General features: G+C 41.2%; 1 protein-coding gene across 2 annotated transcripts in view; it reads right to left on the bottom strand.

The window, feature by feature from the left end:
• GNAS (GNAS complex locus) overlaps positions 1-20,932 on the bottom strand; it is a 128,592-nt gene that overhangs the window by 13,158 nt on the left and 94,502 nt on the right. For both annotated transcript variants that reach the window (XM_014873819.2, XM_088175193.1), the window contains exon 5: positions 19,673-19,770. In XM_014873819.2, the coding sequence (XP_014729305.2) occupies positions 19,673-19,770 (98 nt within the window). The remainder of the gene's footprint in view (positions 1-19,672; positions 19,771-20,932) is intronic.

The following is a 20,932-nucleotide window of genomic DNA, read 5'->3' as shown; positions in this document are numbered from 1 at the left end:
AGTTTCAAAGGCTGGAAAGGTACAATGTGGCTCGGGCTGTGCAGAGCAGGGCAGGGAAACGGGTTTGATTGCTTGTTAGCACGAGATTTATTTGATAGGAGATTGGGGGAGGTATAAAAGTCACTTTATTGCATACTAAACAGCCAGCCTTTCTCCAAGGTCTATTTTTCTTTCTTTTCCCCACCCGTCTGCAGCACAACCACCCTGCTTTTGAAACTGTAACAATGCAGCCCTTTGCCCAGGAGACCATGAAAATAAGGAAAAACAGAAGGAAAGAAAAGAGATCTTCAAGCTTCCCCCCCACAACTATTTCTGTACGTTTTTGGCTCAAGTGCACGGAGTGCTCCTGCGGGTCTGACAAGGCATCCTGGCTGGGATCCCGCCCGGGCTGCAGCGCTGTGCTCCAGCTAAAATCAGTCTCAGGCTGCTCCAGCAGCCTGGAGAGGGACGTGGTTCCCAAATCCTTGTGCAGGGCTCAGCACCATCCCTTTGGACCCTCAGCACGGGACAGAACCACAGTCACATCCCATCCCACTCCCCAACAGCTCCGTGCCACCGAGCTGCCTCTGGAGCAAGCATTTTCTTCCACTCAGTGGGTGAGAAATGTTGTATTTTTAGCACAGACTCTTGATCAACCCATTCAATTACATCCAAATTATCTGTGTGGGAACAGAATGTTATGTCAAAAATGTTATTCAGTGTATTTGTCAATATTACCCAACAGAAGCCATTTGTATAATGAGGAGATTCAATATTTTCTCCAGCATAGGAAAGCAGCAGCTCAGGAATCAGACTGAAGTTGTGAGACTTTGTTATTTCACAGACACTGGAAGTAGTAAGTCAGTGTGATATAACACAGAGAACATTACTCCCAAAATATAAAATCCTAGTTGCTCTATCAAAAACCAATAGAGACTACAGATGGTGATCAAGAAACTGCAACTATAAGAAGCATTAACTCACAGTAAAATATCTTCTGTCTGCCAAAAAGGCACCGTGCAAACTGCACCATCAGCCCACAGGATTCCTTTAGGTCCCTACATGGATATTTTCATTGCTAAAAATTGTAGAGTTACTTCCACCCAGGCTTCGAGCTGTATGTAAACTTCCCTCCCCTGCCTTCTACCACATCCAGCCTGCTCCCCTGCCATCTGAACAATGTACACCTCAGGAGGAGCAGCTTGCACAGAAGGATTTTGGATAATGTACTTTAAAACACGCAATGCAGGATTTATTGGTTTTTATAAAGACACTCCAGGTTAGTCTAAGAGCCTATCACCAGCTGCAAGTTTTGATTTAAATAATATTAAAAAGTTTTGGGTTTTTTCCCTTCCTTAAGAAAGCAACTCATGCATCACTTCAAGATAGCCCTTTCTGGCCCAAATAAGGGCCCTTTCTGGCCCCATTTTGTCTGGGAAAAGATGAGGGACAATGGGATATCTTTTCATTGTGTTTCAACCAAGTATTTTTATTAATCTTGTCTTCATGGTCTGCAGCTCCCTCCAGTGCCATAGAATCAGCAGAATTGATTTCAGCTGATAAAGACCAGCACGTATCTTTAATTTTTAAAGCTTTGTTATTATGACAGGACATCACTAATAAATACAAAATTATGTTAACAATTTAAAATATTAATAAAAGTGCATTCAGATGATAAAAGAATTAACAAGCTTAATACTCCATACTAGTTTTCCCAAATTGAAGAAACAGAGCTATCTGCAAAACCAGAGAAAATAAAGGTTCAGGCAGTTCTCACATTTTTTCAGCTTGTTTGTGGCTTGTAAGCCTAAACCTAAACTGAGAGAACACAGAACCAGGCACTTCCCCAGTTACTACTGGAAAAAATGGGCAACATCATTTGTAACAGGAATTTTAGGGACAAGGCTAGGTGGAGCTGATAGGACCTCACGTGACAGAAAAGGAATTTTGAACCAAGACCGAGTTTCCGCAGGAATTAAGGAAGCAGTGATAGCTCAGGGAAGGAATCAGGCCCCAGATGAGCCCAAAACAATGGGAAGACAAAACTTCTGCTGGGCTCTGAGCAGGGTGGTGAGGGAGGACTTCACCTCCCTGCTAAAACACACTTGTACAAAGACCTTCAGAAAAACACTTTGCATATATTTAGATGCAAGATATAAATCCAGTGCTGGAATCCTGTCTGCTTAGGCACCATCTCATCTGAGGCTTTTGTTCAGTACTTTAGAAGTTGATTTCTCTGGCAGAAAGGGCAGTAATTCTGACTGATGCTGCTCACAGGACACTGAAATGTTCATTTCTGTGCCGTGACGCTGCGGGCAGGGGCTGGAAGGGGCTCGGTGTCTCCACAGGACCGAGTACCTGTCAATACCTGCTGGGCTGACAGTCCCACACCTCCCCGCAGATCACATTTCAGCTTTTGCTTTCCTCACAGGAATGTGGCTTCCCTCCCTCCTTCTTGTTTAAACGTTCTGCTTTCAACACAGCAAAAACAACTCCAGGACTCTGAAAGCAGAGGCACAAGCTGGCACCTGGAGCTGAAAGCATCTGTAAAGAACACACCTCTCATGTGTGCTCATGTGCTTTGGAAATGAGTTGTAATAATACAGTTATTCTTTTTTTCTTTTTCTTGAAAACTTTTGCTTGATCATGAAATTTAATACCAGGTATATTTAAAAATACATAATTTTAAACCAGGCAAATGATACAGAGCTGCAATAGTATTACATACTGTGAATTTTGAGCAGTGCAGGGACACTCATCCTTGGCTCCAGTGAAAAGCAAATACCTGGTTCTGTGTTCTCCCATACAACAAAATGAAGAAGTCAAGTTTAAGTGCTTGTCTGTCCCTGGCACACATTACACTCAGGCAGATAAAAGGAGCAAGAAATCAAGCTTGAAGCTAAAATCAAAGGCAAATAATAAAGGTGACCACACTACTGCTGTGGAAAAGCCATTCACAGGAGTCACCACGGTTCTGGAACAGTGCAGCCCTCTTTTATTCCCAGTGAAAAACCTTTCAGTCATCCAGTTTCATGGTTCTGCTTTTTGTGGAGTGTTTTGCTACTCTTAAAAGGAAAATCTAATATAGACCCTCCATCTTTGCTTACTCACGTGTCTCTGACAACATCAATTCAGCCACTGACTGTGCAGTGTTTCCACAAACTGCATTTGGGTATTTAGTGCTTTGAAGCCTGCAATTAAAATGGACACCTCGCAGAATAATGTGGTTTTACAAAGACTCACAAACAGCCCTAATTTAACAAGGGACATGCCAAGCCATTTTAGAATCTTTTAAATAAAATATTTTGGCCTTTCCCCCTCTCTTTCCCACTGACCTAACTTGACTCAACTCACTCTGAAGCAGAATTTAAATCATTACAAAAACATGAACTTTAAATCTCACCTCTCAAAAGACACAGCTGGCTATAAAAGACCTTAAAATAGTACTAAAAGCTCTAGTCATTCAAATGTCTGTAAAACACAGTAGGACAGACTTTGTATTTACAAAACATAGTCTAACATTTGCAAAATGTGTTTTTTTCATGCAGACTTTTCTAAGCTGTGCGCTTTTAATGCTGGAGTGACAGAGAATTTAGAATGAAGTGTGCACAGGAAAAGTAAAATCCCTGACAAGGCACAACCTCCCCATTTCCTCTCTCAGCCAAGAGTCACGTCTGGGCTCAGGGAGGTTTTCCATGGCAGTCCCTGACTCATAGAGGAGCAGTGAGGTGCTGCAAAACACGGAATCCACACAGGACTGGAGTGAGGGGTGTGGGTGAGAGATGGGGAAATTTTGGGATAACTCTTTAAAATCCCTTATTCTCTAATTAGCTTGCTTTGTAACGTTAAAATGAGGAAGTCATTCAGCTGATTATTTCTTTTGAACTAGCTTTATTGAGTCTATTTATTACCTATATAAAAGTGTTGTAATTACCTAAACAATTACTAAACGTACTATTCACAGAACATAATTATTTCAGCATTATGACCCCAAAATCCCTCAGCAGCAGAAGGCACAGTTCTATCTTGAGGTGGAACCTTATACTCAGAAGAATTAAGACCAAATTAAGATTCCTGAATTAAGATTCTGGAGGTACCAGAGGTGACACAGACACACCACCCTTCAGCATCCTCACTGGCCTCCTTGTTGGCAGACTTTACAGAGGCCGAGGACTGGGACAGGCTGGGCAGGGAATCCTCTCCCCCAGCCCCATCCCTCTCTCACACAGCTCTCTGTGCTCCCAGGCTGTGCCTGAGCCCTGACCACAAACCACCCTTTGGCCGAGCTGGAGAGAACCTCTGTGCTGAGCTACCCTGGACAAAACTGCTCAATTTAAATTCCTGCCATGTTCTCTGGAAACCTTCATTCCAGCCCCATCTTTCTTCTGGGGATGGGGCAAGGAGAACGAAGAGAGAAAGGTTCTACCCATCATCATCATGAACCAAGTACAAAATGGTGCAGTGAGCTCTCCCTGTGCAGGGAGCATGGAACAAACCCCTGGAGGTGGGGAGGAACTTCATCTCAGTGGGCATTAATTCTGAAACTCCAGTGATACTGGTTTATGCTTTTTTGGTTCATTACAATGAAAAGAAAGTATCACAGAGCTATGAAAAACAACTCATTTTTGCACCACCAGTGGGTCAGCTCCCTACCCCTATGCACTCAATCACAGCAGGCAGCAGGGAATCTAAGGGAAGGAAAAGCCAACCTGAAGAGCCCAAGGTATGCACTGAAGTTCAAAAAAAATTTCTAAAATCCACTGGATGACTAAAAGTCATGATTTCAGTAGAAGACATGCACACCTCCACCATCTCTTTGTCTGCAGAGGGCAGTGTCTCATGTTTCCATCTCAGATGGATGAAAACCTAAACCTAAATTACTCATTAACAGATTACAAATTTCCTCTTCTACATAAAAGAAACATTTAAACAGTCTCAGGAGACAAACTGAACTAAAAAATACACTAAAAACCATGGGCATAATTGCTGCAGTGGGAAAGACAAGAAGGGGTCTAAGATGGTATTTCTCTTCCCCAAATACTGTGCTTATTCCCACATCAACATTTATTAAGCCCCAGCTGGGGCTTCTGGCTGCCCAATATCCAAGCCTGTTATTTTGCAAAAAGACATAAACTCAGCAAGCCTCTTAGAATGTTTAAAGAAGCACTAGATGATGCACAGCACCCTCCAGATTGCAGTCTAGGTTCAAATACATGCCTAAAACTTAGTGGCCATCAGTCACAGCCACAGATCTGGAAATAAATGTGCAATTCAAAACTGTGCTGAGAAGCAGAGGCATGAGGCAGCTCCAGGGGAACAATCCTGGGCTGGCTCACCTATTGCTCTGATACCTGCAACTGGCAACTGTGTGATTCCACAGTCCTGGGGACAATTCCAGGATTTCCATTTGTTCTGCTTTACTAAAATTAGAGTTTCCGGATCATGGTTTACACTAAGTACAGCAGCAAAGGCTTCAAGGTGGAAGAGACTCAGATCAGATGGGTCAGGAGAAAGTCTGCAGAGAACACTCACAGGTTCTGGTGAAAGGAAGGTGTGTTCCTACATTACCTACCCTGGATCAGGTGCTTATTTATACATACACAGTGTATAAACACCATAACCATATGTGAAACACAGCTTTTATCACACAACAGCACTTTAACTCCACTTCCTGTCCTCAGCAGCAAATTATTAATTCACCACAAAAAAGGGGTGTCTGAGCACAGCAACTGGTACATTACACAGAAGTTAATAATATGCAGCTACTAAATATAGCCACTCCTGCTTTTCCTCTGCATTTTGCTGCCTAAGAGATTTTTGCAGCATCTTGCACACACTGGCTTGCCCTGCATTGATGGTGATGCTCAAAACTAGTGACAGGTGCAGAGCTTTCAAAACAGCACTTTTCCCTCACGCCATCCCACCCACGTTTAGCTCCAGCTTGTAAATCTGCAGCTATCTGCTTTGTAGGAACGCACACGCACAGGAAGTCCAAGGAACAGACTGCCAACAAGCAGATGAGAAAATTAAAAAAGATCTGAGATGCTAATAAAGCGTGCCAGAATTACACACTGCATCTAAATACAGGTTTCGAGGGAACATCGCTGGAGTACTTCTGCAGATAAGCATATCCTTCATTTTAATTAAGGAAGAAAATTTCCCTCCTTTGAATGAGCTCACTTCCATTGGAGAGACCCGTTTTACGAAGAAATCTTATGATTTTCTTTGGTTTCTCTGATAAGAAAACAAAGAAATCTTAAGGTTTCTTTGCTTAAAGATAACAGAGGAGGGAAGAAAAAAGAACCTTAAGGCCTATATAATTGACATTTGGGTCACTGACTTTCTTGGTTGTGGCTCCAAACATCAAGCCTTTAAACAAACCCCACAAGCCCCACGCTGCTCTGCAGCAGAACTTCTTCCTGTTACCTACCTTCATTTTTATCAGCACAAACTGCAGATAATCAGTGGAGTTACGGTCAAAAGGTATCTCAAGGGAAAAAAAACCGTTGACTATCATCGTAGTCAAAAAATGCAACTTTTAAAAAGCTGTCTGGACACAACCCTGAGTAAGGTGACCGAGGGGACCCTGCTTGAGCAGGGAGCTGGGACTCGATGGCCTCAGTGGTCCCTTCCAACCAGAGCCCTTCTGTCTGATCCACTAATTACTGGTTTCTAAGAAAGTATGCAGGGAAACTGCCATACATCTACATAGACCTAGCTCTGCAGAGAAAAATCAGCTTTCTGCATGTCCACCATTAATCCATTATGATGTCTTGTGGTGTGGACATCAGGAATCAATCTGAAACAGTTCAGAACTTAAAAAAAACGTTGCTTGAACAGGGACATTACAACCTGATTCACCCTGTAAACCATGTATGTATAAAAAGCAGCATGTGCTTGTACAGATTCTGGTAATTACAGAGGTTTGTTTCAAAAAAACACCGTGTTTCACACAATATAAACACGGTAATTGTCACATTATCTCACAATCTACATTGTGATTTCAATTATGCACAACAAAGGGACTGCTCATGAGAACTGAACTGAGAGAGTAAATCACACCCCTCATAATAATAGTAACAGACCTGTGTTCATTAGTGTTTGTTTGTTTTTAGAATGTATTTGTTCAACTACTACAAACATCTCTTGCTGACTGGTGAAAAAGAAAAATGCACTGGGTGCGGCGTCAATCTTTCATTTGTAAGACTTGTCTTGAGGGAAATCAGTTTCATATTCTTCACTGCCACGTGACTTTATCAAAAAACCACAGTGTACAATTTCGGCATAATTAGCAGGACCTTCTGAAATACAGCCCAGAAGAAAGCTCTGAGGGAAACAAACACGTTTCACATCATTAGGGAAAGTTAGAGCTGAAATGGAGGTACCAGCCTCTGCACACAACAGCAGAAATCCCACCTATTTTTAGTTCACAATTCCAATAAGAAAACAGCTGGGAGTCTAATGAAATTATCTTGGTGACAAATTTAATGGACTGAACACTAAAGTTACTATTTTTAAGTAAAGGTCCTAATTATCCTTCAAAACAAGAAGCAATTAAGCAGCAGTGGAGCTCCAGCTTCCCAAGTGTCTGCAAGGCTCGGCTCCAATCAGATTGAAACTGGGAAATGGCTCAACACCTTTCTGATCCTAAAAGTTGGTTGAGGGCCAGGCTTGGGGTTTGGTTGGGGTTTTTTTTAGTCTAATGAAAGCAGTTCTGCTTTGACCTGTCCAGTCCTGCCTCGTGCTGTTTTCCCTGCCTGAGCTCCGTGCAGCTGCACAGTTCACACCGTGCCTGCAGAGGAGACGGTGGGGAGGGAAGGGAAAAGGAGCAGGGATGGTCTGGAGAGAGCTGGTGAGAACCCTGAATGATAACACACGGCTTGGATCACAGAGAGCTCAGCTCCGTGGGAGAGAGGTGGAGAGGGAAGTGCTCCAGGAGCAATGGAGAAGGGCCAAGGATCCCACCTAGCAAAGATCTCTGAGAGAGCACAGAGGAATTCTGGTATTTTTAAATTTACTGAAACAGCCACATTAATCACGATAAAGCGAGTTATAATATGACATGCTCTTCTCCAAAAAGCTTTTAAAAACTGGCCATTTTAATTACTGTTTCCCTTGGTAACACACTAGCACTAATGAATCTGTTGTACTTGTAACCTCACATAAGACTATTCCACACCTGATCCACACTTTACTTCTGAAATAAATTTTGAACAACAGGGACAGAGAATTAGAGTTAACATTGAAAACACAGACATAATATCTGCATTTTAATGAGACATGGTAAGATCCTAGAGTCTGGAATGCCCATTTGGGTAATATTTCATGGTAAAACAGGAGATCTCTAAACCCATCCTTCCACCAAAACAGTTCATCGTGAGATTCAAGATCAAGAATCTTGATGACAAGATCTTGATCAAGATTCTTGATGACATCACAATACTTTTGGCATTAGAGCCATGGAAGATTGATCATCCTTCATTCATATGACTTCACTTGAAACCTCACACTATCCAAAATCACCCAAGGGTTTTTGCAGATGTGAGCTTTTTAATCCTCTTGAAGAGTTGTATCAAAACACCAGTTTACAAATGGGGAAACTTGGCCTTGGATAACAAAATGTGTGTATCCTAAAGCAGTTCAGCTCCCTGGGACAGAGGTGAACAAGGAGTCCTCCAAAATAAACAAGCAGAAGCCATTCCAACGCAGGGAAGAAAGGGAGTCTGCACACCTTAACTGCAAACTCTGCTCTCTATGGCACATACAGTGAGGTTAGGGAGAGCTAATGAAAACATCAAAATAAAACAACAATCAGGAGGCTCAGTCTTGAGACTCAGCTTGATGAAAGAATATCCAAAGAACAGCCACACTTTATGAAGCTGTGTAAGAAAATTCTCTTGCCAGACACAAAGCTCCACAGTCTCTTCACACACCTCCTGATCTTGTAACATCATAAATGTATAATTAAAGTCCCCCTTAGATACCTTAACAGCAGAAGTGGTGAACAGCCTGGTCCTCAGAAAATTTGCAAGTATTACCAACACTGGCAAAAAACAAACAAACAAGGCAGTTTTACAGTTGTGGGGATTTTGTACTTATATTGCTGATTTCATTCATTTACAAAAATTACTTAGGGCTCAGAAGTATATTTTTTTTTGAAAAGCACAAATCTCTCAGCCAAGATTGGATGACCCAGGCTGGATGTGACTCCTGCCAGCACCACGCTCCTTTAGCAGCCCAGGAGCCAAGGCTCCTTCCCTCCCCCAGCTGCAGAAGGCTTCCTAAAAATAGTCCTTTGCCAGCTTTTCCTTTACATGAGCCCTCTGGGGGAAGGGGAACCTTGCAGAGTAACCAAGGCACTCACTGAAAATTTACTGGGCAGCCAACACGTTTCAAGTGTAAATTATCATCTGGACACTGAAACCCCTCACTTCCATAATGAACACATTACAATTTAGCTTTATTGGTGCATATCCTTCCCAGAGACTTAATTAGTGCACCACAATACAGATATAGTTAACAGAGGTTTATATTTAACTACAACTTATTTTAACACGTTTCAGCTATAAAATCAATGTATAATATACTACAGAGTAATCAGTTCAAAATCATAAAGCCTATCAATGACATCCTGCTACAAAATTACTCTTAATCACATGTAAAATTAGCCAGCAATTTCTTTCAGTTTATTTAGAACTTAGTCATATACTAAAAATACTGTATTTAAAGTTACTTAAGCTCAGCTTTGGTTTGAGAGCTTCTTCACCTAATATGAGCTTAATCTACTTTTTAATTTTCAGGCTGCCCCCCTGAAGTCAGGATTTTATTGCCATGTTCTCTGCATGCAAGCACATGGTCTCAATAAACTTTTGAGCCTGCTGGTAAATTTATACCAAATGTCCTCCAGACATCTTTGTCAGGGGTCTCTAAAAAACAGTAACTTCAGCAATACCTGTGATTGCAGGCAGGCACCCAGACAAAAGAAATTTAAAAGGAAGTCTCCAGTGAAGGAGAGGCTTTGGTGTATCACCAAACAGTGGAGCTCACAGAAGAGGACAATGAAGGGGAGAACGTGCAGGTCAGCAGCACCCAGTGCTCCCTCCTGTCCCCAGCACTGGCAGTGATGTGTCTGCAGAGCTTCAGCCCAGGGAATAACTGGGAATTGAACCTGGTGCTTTCACATTATACCAGCAAATGTACTGGCCTCATTTCATCCTTGGTTCAGGAATTTTCTTGCCCTCTGTCTTTCAGAAAACGGTTGCTTTTACTTCCTTTTATAAAGCAAGTCTTTAATGAGGTTTTAAAGTAGCTTTTTAGGTCTTAAATTTGATAAAAGTATTCTCCTAATTGTCATCTTGTAATCTCGAGATGTTCCTTTTCTGCAGCAGTGTAGCTGAGCAATGAGAGCTCTCATAAAACCCTCCTGTGCTCACGGGGAACACCAGAAACAGCAGCGCCCAAGGTCAGGAAAAAAAGCTCCAGCACCCACTCACCCAACTCACCCAGGCAACTGAACTGCAAAATCCTAAAAATATTGGTCACAGCTGCTTCAGGATGGTGGCTGTTGGAGCAGCAGGGATGCACATCGTTCCTGCAGCAGCCAGAGCTGGGGTCCCTGCCAGCCCCCCCAGCCAGTCCAGCCCTGCAATCCCACAGCAGCTTCCCAGCCCCCGGCCCCGAATCCACCCGGGAGCGATGCTCCGGCCTCACAGGGGCCGTGCAAAAATGATGCAACCAGTGCCACGCTCTTCCTCCTTTCCTCAAGCGTTTATTTACAGCTTGCCCTGTATTTTGTGCCTGCAGATCTTCCTCCTGGCAGGAGGGACTCCCAGGGAAGGCTGCTCCAGCCCCTGTGGAAGTCTTTTATTCTGCTTGTTTGTGTCTCACACTGAATTGTTTGTTTGAATCACAGCTCAAAACTAACCTCGCTCTGTTTGCACAAAGGGACCTTGCAAGAGCCTGGAAGGGGGAGTGAAAATTCATTTTCAGGAGCTACTGTGAGTTGTAAGAGTTGCTTGGATTGATTTTCACCATTTGACAGCCACAGGGTTTCACCAGTACAGCAATCCAACACTGCTGTATCATTAAGTCCAATACTCACAAGTCAAGATGTCATTTGCTCTGCTTTATAATAAGTTTATGGGAATTTTATGGTAAAACTGAGCATATTTTTAATATTAATGGGTAAAACTTAAAAAAATACTGAAGTCTAGTGCACACAAGGTGCATGATAAACTTACAGTTTACAGTCACAATTCCTCCTCTTATTTAACTTCTCACCTGAATTCATTCTGACCAATTCATTTCTGAAATTCATTCATTCCCAGTTCAGACTGACCACTACCTGTCTTCCCAAAAACCAGAGGACTGTGTACACAACAATCTACTATTTTACTCATTCCAATTTTCTCAAAATATTTGAGCAATGCGATTACAGAAGTTTCACCTGCAGTAAACTGCTATTTTTAGGGTGAATTTGTTGCACTTTACTTACCCAAAAAAAGGTATATTCTCTGCCTGGTGAAAATAAGGTTAAAAATACAGAAAAACAAGGAATATCATTGCGAGATCCATGTACAGCAAAGCCAAATCCAAGGATCTGGAGCTTTCAGCTTTTCTGTAGCTTTGCCAGCTTTGACTCTGAGCCTGGGTCAAAGCCCCTCAAACACGGGGTCTGTCCTCGGTGAGAGCACCAAGGGTGTGCTCAGCTCTGCCCAGCACAGGTGTGCTCACTGCCCTGCTGCCATCCCCTGGCTCCAGGAATGTGGGGCATCCCTGGCAGGATGAGAGTGCCTGGCAGAGCACCAGGGAATCAGAGATACCTGTGAAACCTGTTGTTCATGAATTCACTCACAGGAGGAGAGTTTTAACATCATCTGCTTCAGGAGAGTTTCTATTAGCATGGACCCAGCCTCCTGACCTTTTCTTAAGAAAAATAGGATTGTGTAGTAATGCTGTGGTAGTAGCTGCATTTAATGATCTTATGGAACAATGCAACATACTAATTTCTTAAATACATTACTTTGTAACAACACTGATGAACTGCTCAGAATGGATTGCACATGGAGTCAGGGGGGTGAATACACACATCACATCTTTTTTTTTTTTTTTACCAATATATTACTATTTAAAACTATTGGTAATTTTAATTATGTGGAAAATTATTCATGAAATCCCAAAACCTCACAATCAATCAGTCAATCAATCAACAAAAGTCAACCCTACACACCTCCTTGATTAGAAGTTGGTAACATATTTTTCAGGGTGGCAACTCTGTACCTGTTTTCACAGCACTAACCCCAGGTCAGTTGAGCTTTAGGTACAATGTGCAGAGCCAGTGCTGTTCATTAATTCTCATTCTATTACAATCTTGTACCTATCAACAGAGCAGGAGACCAAGACAATATTCACAGCATCTCCTCCAAAAGCCTCCGTGGACAAAATATGTTTTTTCATACATTTCTACCATATTCACCCACACCCATAACTTAATGCCACAACAAAAACTTTTGAGGATGGAAAGAAACTACAGTGGGAAAGAATGAGGAACTTGTTGCCATTAAAATGTAGAAATTAGTGAGAGTTTAATTAACCAAAGGTTTTGGCTTATATTCCATCTCCTGCTGTATTGCATTGCAACACTTTCCCATCACCCACAAAAAAAATTCCACTGCATTTGCATTTGTAGGTTTGCAGAGAACAGAACCACAAAAAAACAAAGCAGAAGCCTGAACAGGTATCAGAAATATGTTGACTAAGAAGTCCAGACACTACTGAGCCAAGCAGACTTGAAAGTAATTACAAAAATATGCACCTGACTTTTTTTTAAAAAAAAACCCAAGATTACCTTGTCTTCTCTTTGGAAATAGAAATCCCAGGAATTAGGCATATTTTGTCATTTATCTGTATGCTTAAAATCGCTTGGTGATGCAAGCATAATATTCTTTGCTGAACAACACAATTTGCCATTTTTACCACTAGTAACAAGGAATCTGTTCTTGTCTTTTTACTGAATTATTTTTAACTCTGTTAATTAACATTATGGGTTTAGGCCACCCATCAAGAAATTTGGCTAAAGAACTTTGTCTGCAGAATTCTGGACTGTAGCCAAATACTTTTAGTACAGAATTATCTTCTGAAGATGCATCACTCTTAGTTTTGTACAGCAGTACTGACTTAGACATTTACATTCTTTGGTAATAACAACTTTGGTTTCAAAAGCCGACTAATAAAGTAAAATATTAATGGAGATACATCCTGAGCAAACTACACCCTGGACTCCACTCCAGTATTCTCCTCCAGACAGCTAAAATGTTAATAAGTTTGTTATCTGACTCTGCCTTCATTACACTCTCCATTCAAAATGAAACTTCTCAGCCAGAGGAGCACAGCAATCTACTGACCAAATCATGTGGGCATCTGCTTATGATCTCAGAAAAAATTCCTATTTTAATGACAAATTTTATTTAAATAAAGTGCTAATATTCATGCCAAACTTCGAAAGATACTCTTGATCGAGGGCAAGCCTAACCTGAACAAATGTTGTGCATGTGAATGTTGTCTGAAACAAAGAAATAGCTGTTGAGAGAGCAAACCCATTCACCGTGAAAGCAAATATAAAACACCCATTTCCACTGAATCAGGCATCCATGAACACTAGAGTTTATCCTTAACCCTTGCAGGCATTAGCAAGTGATGCATTTAAATGAAAAGGAGAAATCTGAGTATTTTGACACAAGACTGTGTCAAGAAATCGGGGAAGAAGTTCCAACCCAGCTTTTTCATGCTCTACAACCAGGTCAGCCCTGCCTCCAGCTGAAGGCAAATCCTCAGTATTTACAACCAGGCAGGGAAAGGAAGTTGCACCTGAAGCCAAAGGTCAGAAAGGAACTGGCACATTCACAGATGTGTGGAACAGAAGAGAAATAAAAGCAGCAGATGAATGAAGGCAATGAATCCAGGGGGCTGGAAGTGGCTGAGGGAGTGAAAGTGGAGACAGAACTCAGATTCCTGGAGCAAACAGTTAAACCCCTTGACAATAATTCAGGATGATGCAATGGGCATCACACAGACCTCAAAAGGCTGTGGGTATGACATCTTCAATTATTCACATTTTGTACCTCTAAAGGTCTTTCTGCCATTATGGCCCATCAACTTTGTACCTTCTTATTGGAGCAACCTGTTCCAGGACCTTTTGGCTTATCTTGCTTCATACTGGGATGTAATTTATTTTGAAGACAGAGGAGTTTATCTAGGGTTGAGTGTAGCTTGAAATGATGAATTTATGATCAGCTGTGACAAGAGTGGGAACATGTGCTGGATTCATAATCCATTTATTGGCTAAATTTAGGTAATCTGGTTTTAAGAGCAGTTGCCAGCAGGCACATCCCTGCTATTGACAGTCTGCAAGAGAGGGCACACATGTGGAGGAGTTGGGTATAGTTCAGCTATTATAGATTTGGACTTGTGTTGCTGGTAGTGACTTCACTGAAGTCATGCAAAGGCAGGAGTTACTGTGCTCCCCACCATACACCTAATACCCCACTGGACTGAAGAAAATGTATAGCCTGGGCTGTGTTTCTTTAATTGAAATTTAACCTTGTTTAAAACATGATCTTCTATTCCCTCAAGCTGAAGATGAGCAAGGAAAAGACCCTAATTCAGTTATCTCTAAGCACTCTGGAATAGAGTAACGTGGATTTTGCAATCAAGATCAGAAATTAGGAGTTAGATGATCTGGGTCTACTCTTTGGCTTGCCAAGGAATCCACACAGCAGTAGGCAAGCTCATCAGTTTTATTCCAGTGAAAGGGGACATGAATATTATTCTTCCTCATGGGAATGTTTAACAATATAATTGTCACTGTCCGTAAGAAGCTCATGGATGCCAGGAATACGGGCCAGGGAAATTCCTGTCCTTTTCAATGTGAGCACTCAGAGGAGCTGGAGACAAGAGAAACCACTCTGCCAAAATCACATCAAATGGAAAGAAACTAAAAGAAAAAAAAAAGTAATAAATAATATGGATAAAAAACTAGACTAACAGTAGTACCCCTGATAAATCAGGCACTGTTTAAAAAGGTGAGACTTTGAGCAAACACACTTTATTACATGTCCCATGAAAGGAACTTTGTCATGAAGAGAAATCAACATGGAAGAAAATCATTAAGTGCACAGATTGGGGCTCTTAACTGCTCTCTGCAAGTCTGCAAATCCAGAAATAAAACACACCATAAATCTTAATAAAAATATAAAGAACTCACAACATCAGAAATTAAAAAGCCTGTGTGTCCACACGTGCTGATCCTTCAGCAGCCCTGCACAGCAGTCGGCTAATAGCTGCACTCCCTGCCTTTCTTTGATAAGTATTTTAAAAACAAACATCTTAAAAAATACTCCTCATAAAACCCTTCTGGAGGAGCCTGGCACAGTTTCAAGGTATCAGAGAGGCTCTGCTGGTGCTGGAGTTCCAGAAACGTGACTCTGCACCTCCAGAGCCTCCTCCCTGCGCCTTCTCCTTCCCCGAAATGGCAGCGCAGGAGAGGAGAGAGGCAGGAAATAGCGTGAGAATGGCTCCTCGTGCTGCTTCCAGCCCTTCCTGACATGGCAGGGTGTGAAATGGGCTGCAAACACTGTCTCTCACATTATTTCCTTTTCCACCCCAGCCAAAACCAGGAAGCACCAGCGAGGAGATTCGCAGGGAAAGCGCAGCGGAAAATGAAGCACAAAATCAAATGAGTGGCCAAGGGTAACTAAAGCAAAAATTCAGGGATCTGCAGGTACAACCTAATGTTAACAACTCCAGAAAAAAAGCACTGGAAGGCTCATGTAGTACCCAGGCTTTGCTCTTAACTTGCTGAATAGTTAACCCAAATCCTGACATCAATGCAGGTTTCTTCAGGCCACGCACAGGCTTTGGGCAAGACCTGCCAGGACAGTGTGGACTCCTTTCATGTCCTCATGTCACAAACAGCACAATCCTGGGGGACAGATCCTGCTCACTCTGACTGCTCTGACGGGTATTTGTGAGGCTTTAAAACCAGAGCTGCTTAAATGAAACCTGAGGTGGAAGTATTGGCAACAACAGAGCTTCAAAGAGATTGTGTTTGTTTGTATTTGACAGAAGGCAGATTTGACAAACAGGCTTTGGCACATCACAGTGGAAATGGCTGCTATATTTTTAATAATAAGTAATATATTCTAAATAAAATGAGACCCCGTGCCTTCAGGGAAGACATACGAAGGATGGTAAATAATTTAACACCATTTGGGATTTTCTGTATTCTCGACATTTCTGTGTTCTTCTGTTTATTATTAGCCAAGAGCAGGATCCCATGGCAGCTTCATAAGAACACTCTGTGTACATCCCTGCAAGATGCAAGAGCAATGAAATTTGGTCTCCTCACAGATAAAGCTCCCTCCTCACTGCTGAAATACAAACTGGTGACAACATCACAGACCGTGTTGTTCTAAATACAGAATTGAAACTGATTTCTTAGTAAGGCCAGTTAAGAAAAGGGAAACAAGCCTTCTTTCCTTTCTCTAGCCCCTCAAGACTGTAAAATATGCCTGGGCAGGAAGTACAGCAAAGCTCATGACGAGCAGAGGCAGCTACTCTTTCAAAATGAACAGGGCTCCTCTAAAGTGACATTTCCATGAAGCCAGTGAGCTCGAGGATACAGGGCAGGACAGCAGAAGGGCTCTCCAGCAGGTGAGGTTATCACTGGCCAGGCCTCCCAGCTCCACACCTCCAAAGATCACAACTGCAGGGAAATGGGAAGCCAGGATGGTACCTGTGGCTTTTGGTAAAATCGTCTTTGCTCAGCCAACACAACCAGAGACTCGGTGGAGCAACAGTAAGAGTGTGTAATAATGTCACTTCTTATGGGAAGACACTGAGAGTTGTAGAGATGCAGAAGGAAGCACTGTAGATTTAAAGTTACAGCTCCAGAACAGGTGAAAAACACCATTTTTGGACTCTAAACACCTACACTGGATAGAACATTGAGAATTACATTTGTTCCCACTTGCTTGGGAATGGACATGAAGCAAAAATTGGCTTTTCCCCCATGCTCTGTCCATCCAGGAGAGCTCCTGACCCATCAGCAAATTCCCATCTTTCCTCAGCACACACTAAGCAGAAGTTTAAGCTGCCATCTCTCCAGCATCTTTCTTTTCCAGATTCTCCATCCCTGAATCCTGGAGAGCCCTTCCTTCTCCTGGACTACAGCTGAGCTGTCTACATGTAGAACCAGCTTTTATCCATGGCAAGCAGAACTGTTAAAAGACAGGCAAAACTGATTTTTAAACGTTCAGCAGATCCTCCTCGCAAAGCTTCCTATATAAAACTGTGTCACAACACTGACAAAACCTCCTTTTTAAAAAATTCACAATGTTAAATAAGCCCATACTGAGATGAACTTTACACTAAGCAATTCAGCCTTCAAAAAACGACAGTTGAAGAGAATTAAATTTTTTTACAAACAACTCTTAAAAAGTTAATTTTTGTGAACAAGAAACAGTGTTTAAAATTTTAAGGCAAATCACTGAACAAAGAATCTATTAATATTTAAGATTTTATTCAATATTTCTTTTTTTAAAAGATTTTATTCAAGAGCGAGAAAGGATTTTTGGAAGCCAGACTGATCTTGAAAGAGAAAAGCCACTTTTCCATTTCCTATTTCCAGTGTAACTTTCTTGTTTTAAATGGGGACTTCAAAAGGGGAAAAGTGTTCAGAAAACAAAACCCCTCTCTGAAAGAATGGATAATCCCAAAAGAGTTTGCTCAATATTCTCTTTTAAGTTCTATTAGCACTAACAACAGTAGCTTGCACATTCATATTAAAATAGCCCTCCTTTAATAATCTCAGATACATTCTGTATTTTGCCTTTGCCACATTTTTGATAGTGTGTGTTCACCAGGTTAAAGGTATCAATCAAGTCAGATTTTATAGGAAACAATTTTTGTTAAGTGTCTTGAAAATTTAATGTGACAAAAACAAGTTCAGCATTTCAAAGTGACATTAACCTCCATTTTGCCATTAAAAATCTCCTATCATGCATATTCTGTTATTAAAAACAACACCACTGCATGGCCAAAAATGCCAGAAAGAACAAGAGCTATCAAAATTAACAATAAGAAAGCTCCTTCTACAAGACTGTAGTGTCATGTATGTTACTATCATATTGAATAAATATTAGAATTATTAAGTATTTTTAGAAGGAGACAGCAAATTTTATTTTCTTTTCTTTAGGGAAAAAAAAAATCTGATTTGTCAGCAATGTTCAAAGTTTATTTTTGGCTCAACAGCCCATGATGTAGAATTAAGTGTTCCACTAGATGGAGCAGGATGGTAAAGCCATAATGAGGGCCACCTCCCCTGCTGATCCATGGAAAAGTCAATGTCCAGGGATGATAAGAATTTCAGCTTTCTTCTGTGCATTCAGGGCAGAAAAAGGGCAACACAAAACCCTCTAAGTGCTCAACAATTTCCTTCTTCCCAGCACAAAAGCTATTAACAAATACTAACCAGAAACAAACCCAGCTTCTCCTCACTTCTATCAACTTCACACCACAAACACTAAATTTACTGGATGCTTGACTAAAAATGAAAATCCTCATACTTTTTTATTTTGTAGCAACTGAACTTGCAAAAAGCTGCCTGCCAAATGATCAAACATTAGTCACCTAATGCAAAAGACATCGTTACACATCAAACAAATGCACTCTGGAAACAATGGCAAAACTTCAAAGAGGCTCCTACAGACGTGGAGCTGTGCAAGGCACAGTAAAATTATCTCTCTTGTCTCTTTTCAAACAGAGCTAATTGTTGATTTACCTTTAAGTCTCCCTAAACAAACAAACAAAAGAAGAACCTTACAGATTTTATTTCATCAGATGTTAAGAGATGCAGTATTAGACAAACTGCAGTTGCCATCATCGTGTGAAACGAGAAACCTTCATTTTCTTGTCCCATTAAACCTTATTTCAGCTTCTCCAAAAGAGACAGAGAGAATATAAACTAACAAAGAACAGTTTTAACCAATAATATTTCAAATTTAAGTCCTGCAATTCTTGAGTATGCACAACAAAAGTACTAGGAATGGTCACAATTAACTCGAGCACCTTGCCATAAAAAATCCTGAGCCACAGTATATTGCTGGATGTGATAAAAAACTGCAAACATGCAGCAGGCTCTCAAGACAATACCAATTATCCCAGCAGTATAAATACCAGAAGAGAATGACTCTTTCTCAGATATGTGCATGAAGGCACACAAGCAGAACTCTGGTGACTGGTCACAGGCTGCTTCCCATGATTGTCACTCCCATCTCTTTGTTTCCAGTTAAATAAACTGCATAGAAACCAAAGTGACAAACGGGTTTATTTCCCACCAACATTCTCTCCAACTTACTGCAGCTTGTGCAGCACCTGAAGCTGACTTCTGGGAAGGATGGGCCAAGTGGAAGAGGAAGGAAATTTGGCCTTGGAGACAATAAACTGTCCCCTCACTAAGGGGCCTTATTAAAGCCTTTTGAAAGCACCTGTGAAGTTTTCCATGTAGATACTGTTTAATTGGACACCACCTCTCTGAACAGTTGATTACCAAGAATTCATTATGCACCACACATTGCTTTTCCAGGGAAAGCAAGCCCTGTCACTCCCCAGTCACACAGGATGGAGCAATACTCACTACTGTGCACAGTCAATGAGCTGGTACTCGTTGGATCTCTCGTAGCAGGCTTTCACACCTTCATCCTGCCAAAGTGTTTTTGTGTGTTCATAAAACTCCTGAAATGGGAAAACAGTGTTATGGAAACAGGTTAGAGATGAAGAGAATCAGCAAACAGTAATGTATCATTTCATTTTGCAATGAGCAGGAAATGGAGCAGATTTAACAAAAATCTTTAACCATGCTTTAGAACCTCACTACAAGTTCAGTTGGCTTTCTAAGTTTGAATTCAACAGAATTCTGTAACAGTTATCTGCTTCTCAATCACTGATTGAATCCAACCATCTACTGTAAGAAGGGTCAATGTCTCATTAATGACAATTTCGTTGGCATTTTTAATAATCAATACTATTTGGTAACATTTGTTCTTTAACTCATGGTGTCACTGTATTTTACATTTCTGTGGCCGTCATGATTTTTTTTCTTCAATGAAACACTACTTCTCTATAATTCCTGCATGAATGATAATGATAATTAAGTTTTACATGACTTTGCAAGTTAGTGAGGATCTTCGGGGACTATACAGATATCTGTATCTTACTTAACTCTGTACCACTTACGTAAATTTATTCTTTTACAGTGTAAAAAGACATTGAACTACTGAAGAAAGACGGTGATACAAGGCTAGATCATGTTTTGTCTCAGCCTTAAAAACTGCAAGCCAAGATATGAAAGCAGACAGCTAAAAATGCAGTGCTTCAGTTTTGTTGAGCCTGTAACACAAGCTAAGAACACAACCAAAAGCCTTTTCATTTTGCATATGAAAGATGCACTTTGGCTCCAGCAGTGCGTGTGCAACACAGAATTGAACTCCTGGCCATCAGACCAAGAACTCTGAATAGACTGAGAAAGAACAGCAGCAGCCTGGTGACTAAAATACACACAGACACCACTGTGGGCATTCCTCTTATCAACAACCATGGGTGTTCCTTGGCTATCTCTCAGAGCTTTGAAATGTTTTGGGTAAAATACTTTCACTCTGATTTTAAGTGGCAAGTAATTCATTTTTAAAATCCAGACCAGCACAAGACCTTTAAAATAGCTGTTGCATATATTCTGTGTCTCCCCACTCTTCTTTCAAGTAGAATTATTTTAAAGAAGAAAAAGGTGTTATTTTTGCTGCTTCAATGTTCCTCCATCTCTTGGGATATCAGTCTCTCACATTCCTTTACTATCAATGTAGTACAAAGAAAGGGGACACATTCCAAAGTTTCACTTTGA

Source organism: Sturnus vulgaris, chromosome 17 (assembly GCF_052056855.1).
Source record: "Sturnus vulgaris isolate bStuVul1 chromosome 17, bStuVul1.hap1, whole genome shotgun sequence".
Lineage (NCBI taxonomy): Eukaryota > Metazoa > Chordata > Aves > Passeriformes > Sturnidae > Sturnus > Sturnus vulgaris.
Note: the sequence above shows the minus strand (reverse complement) of the source record. Positions and strands in the feature narration are given on the sequence as shown.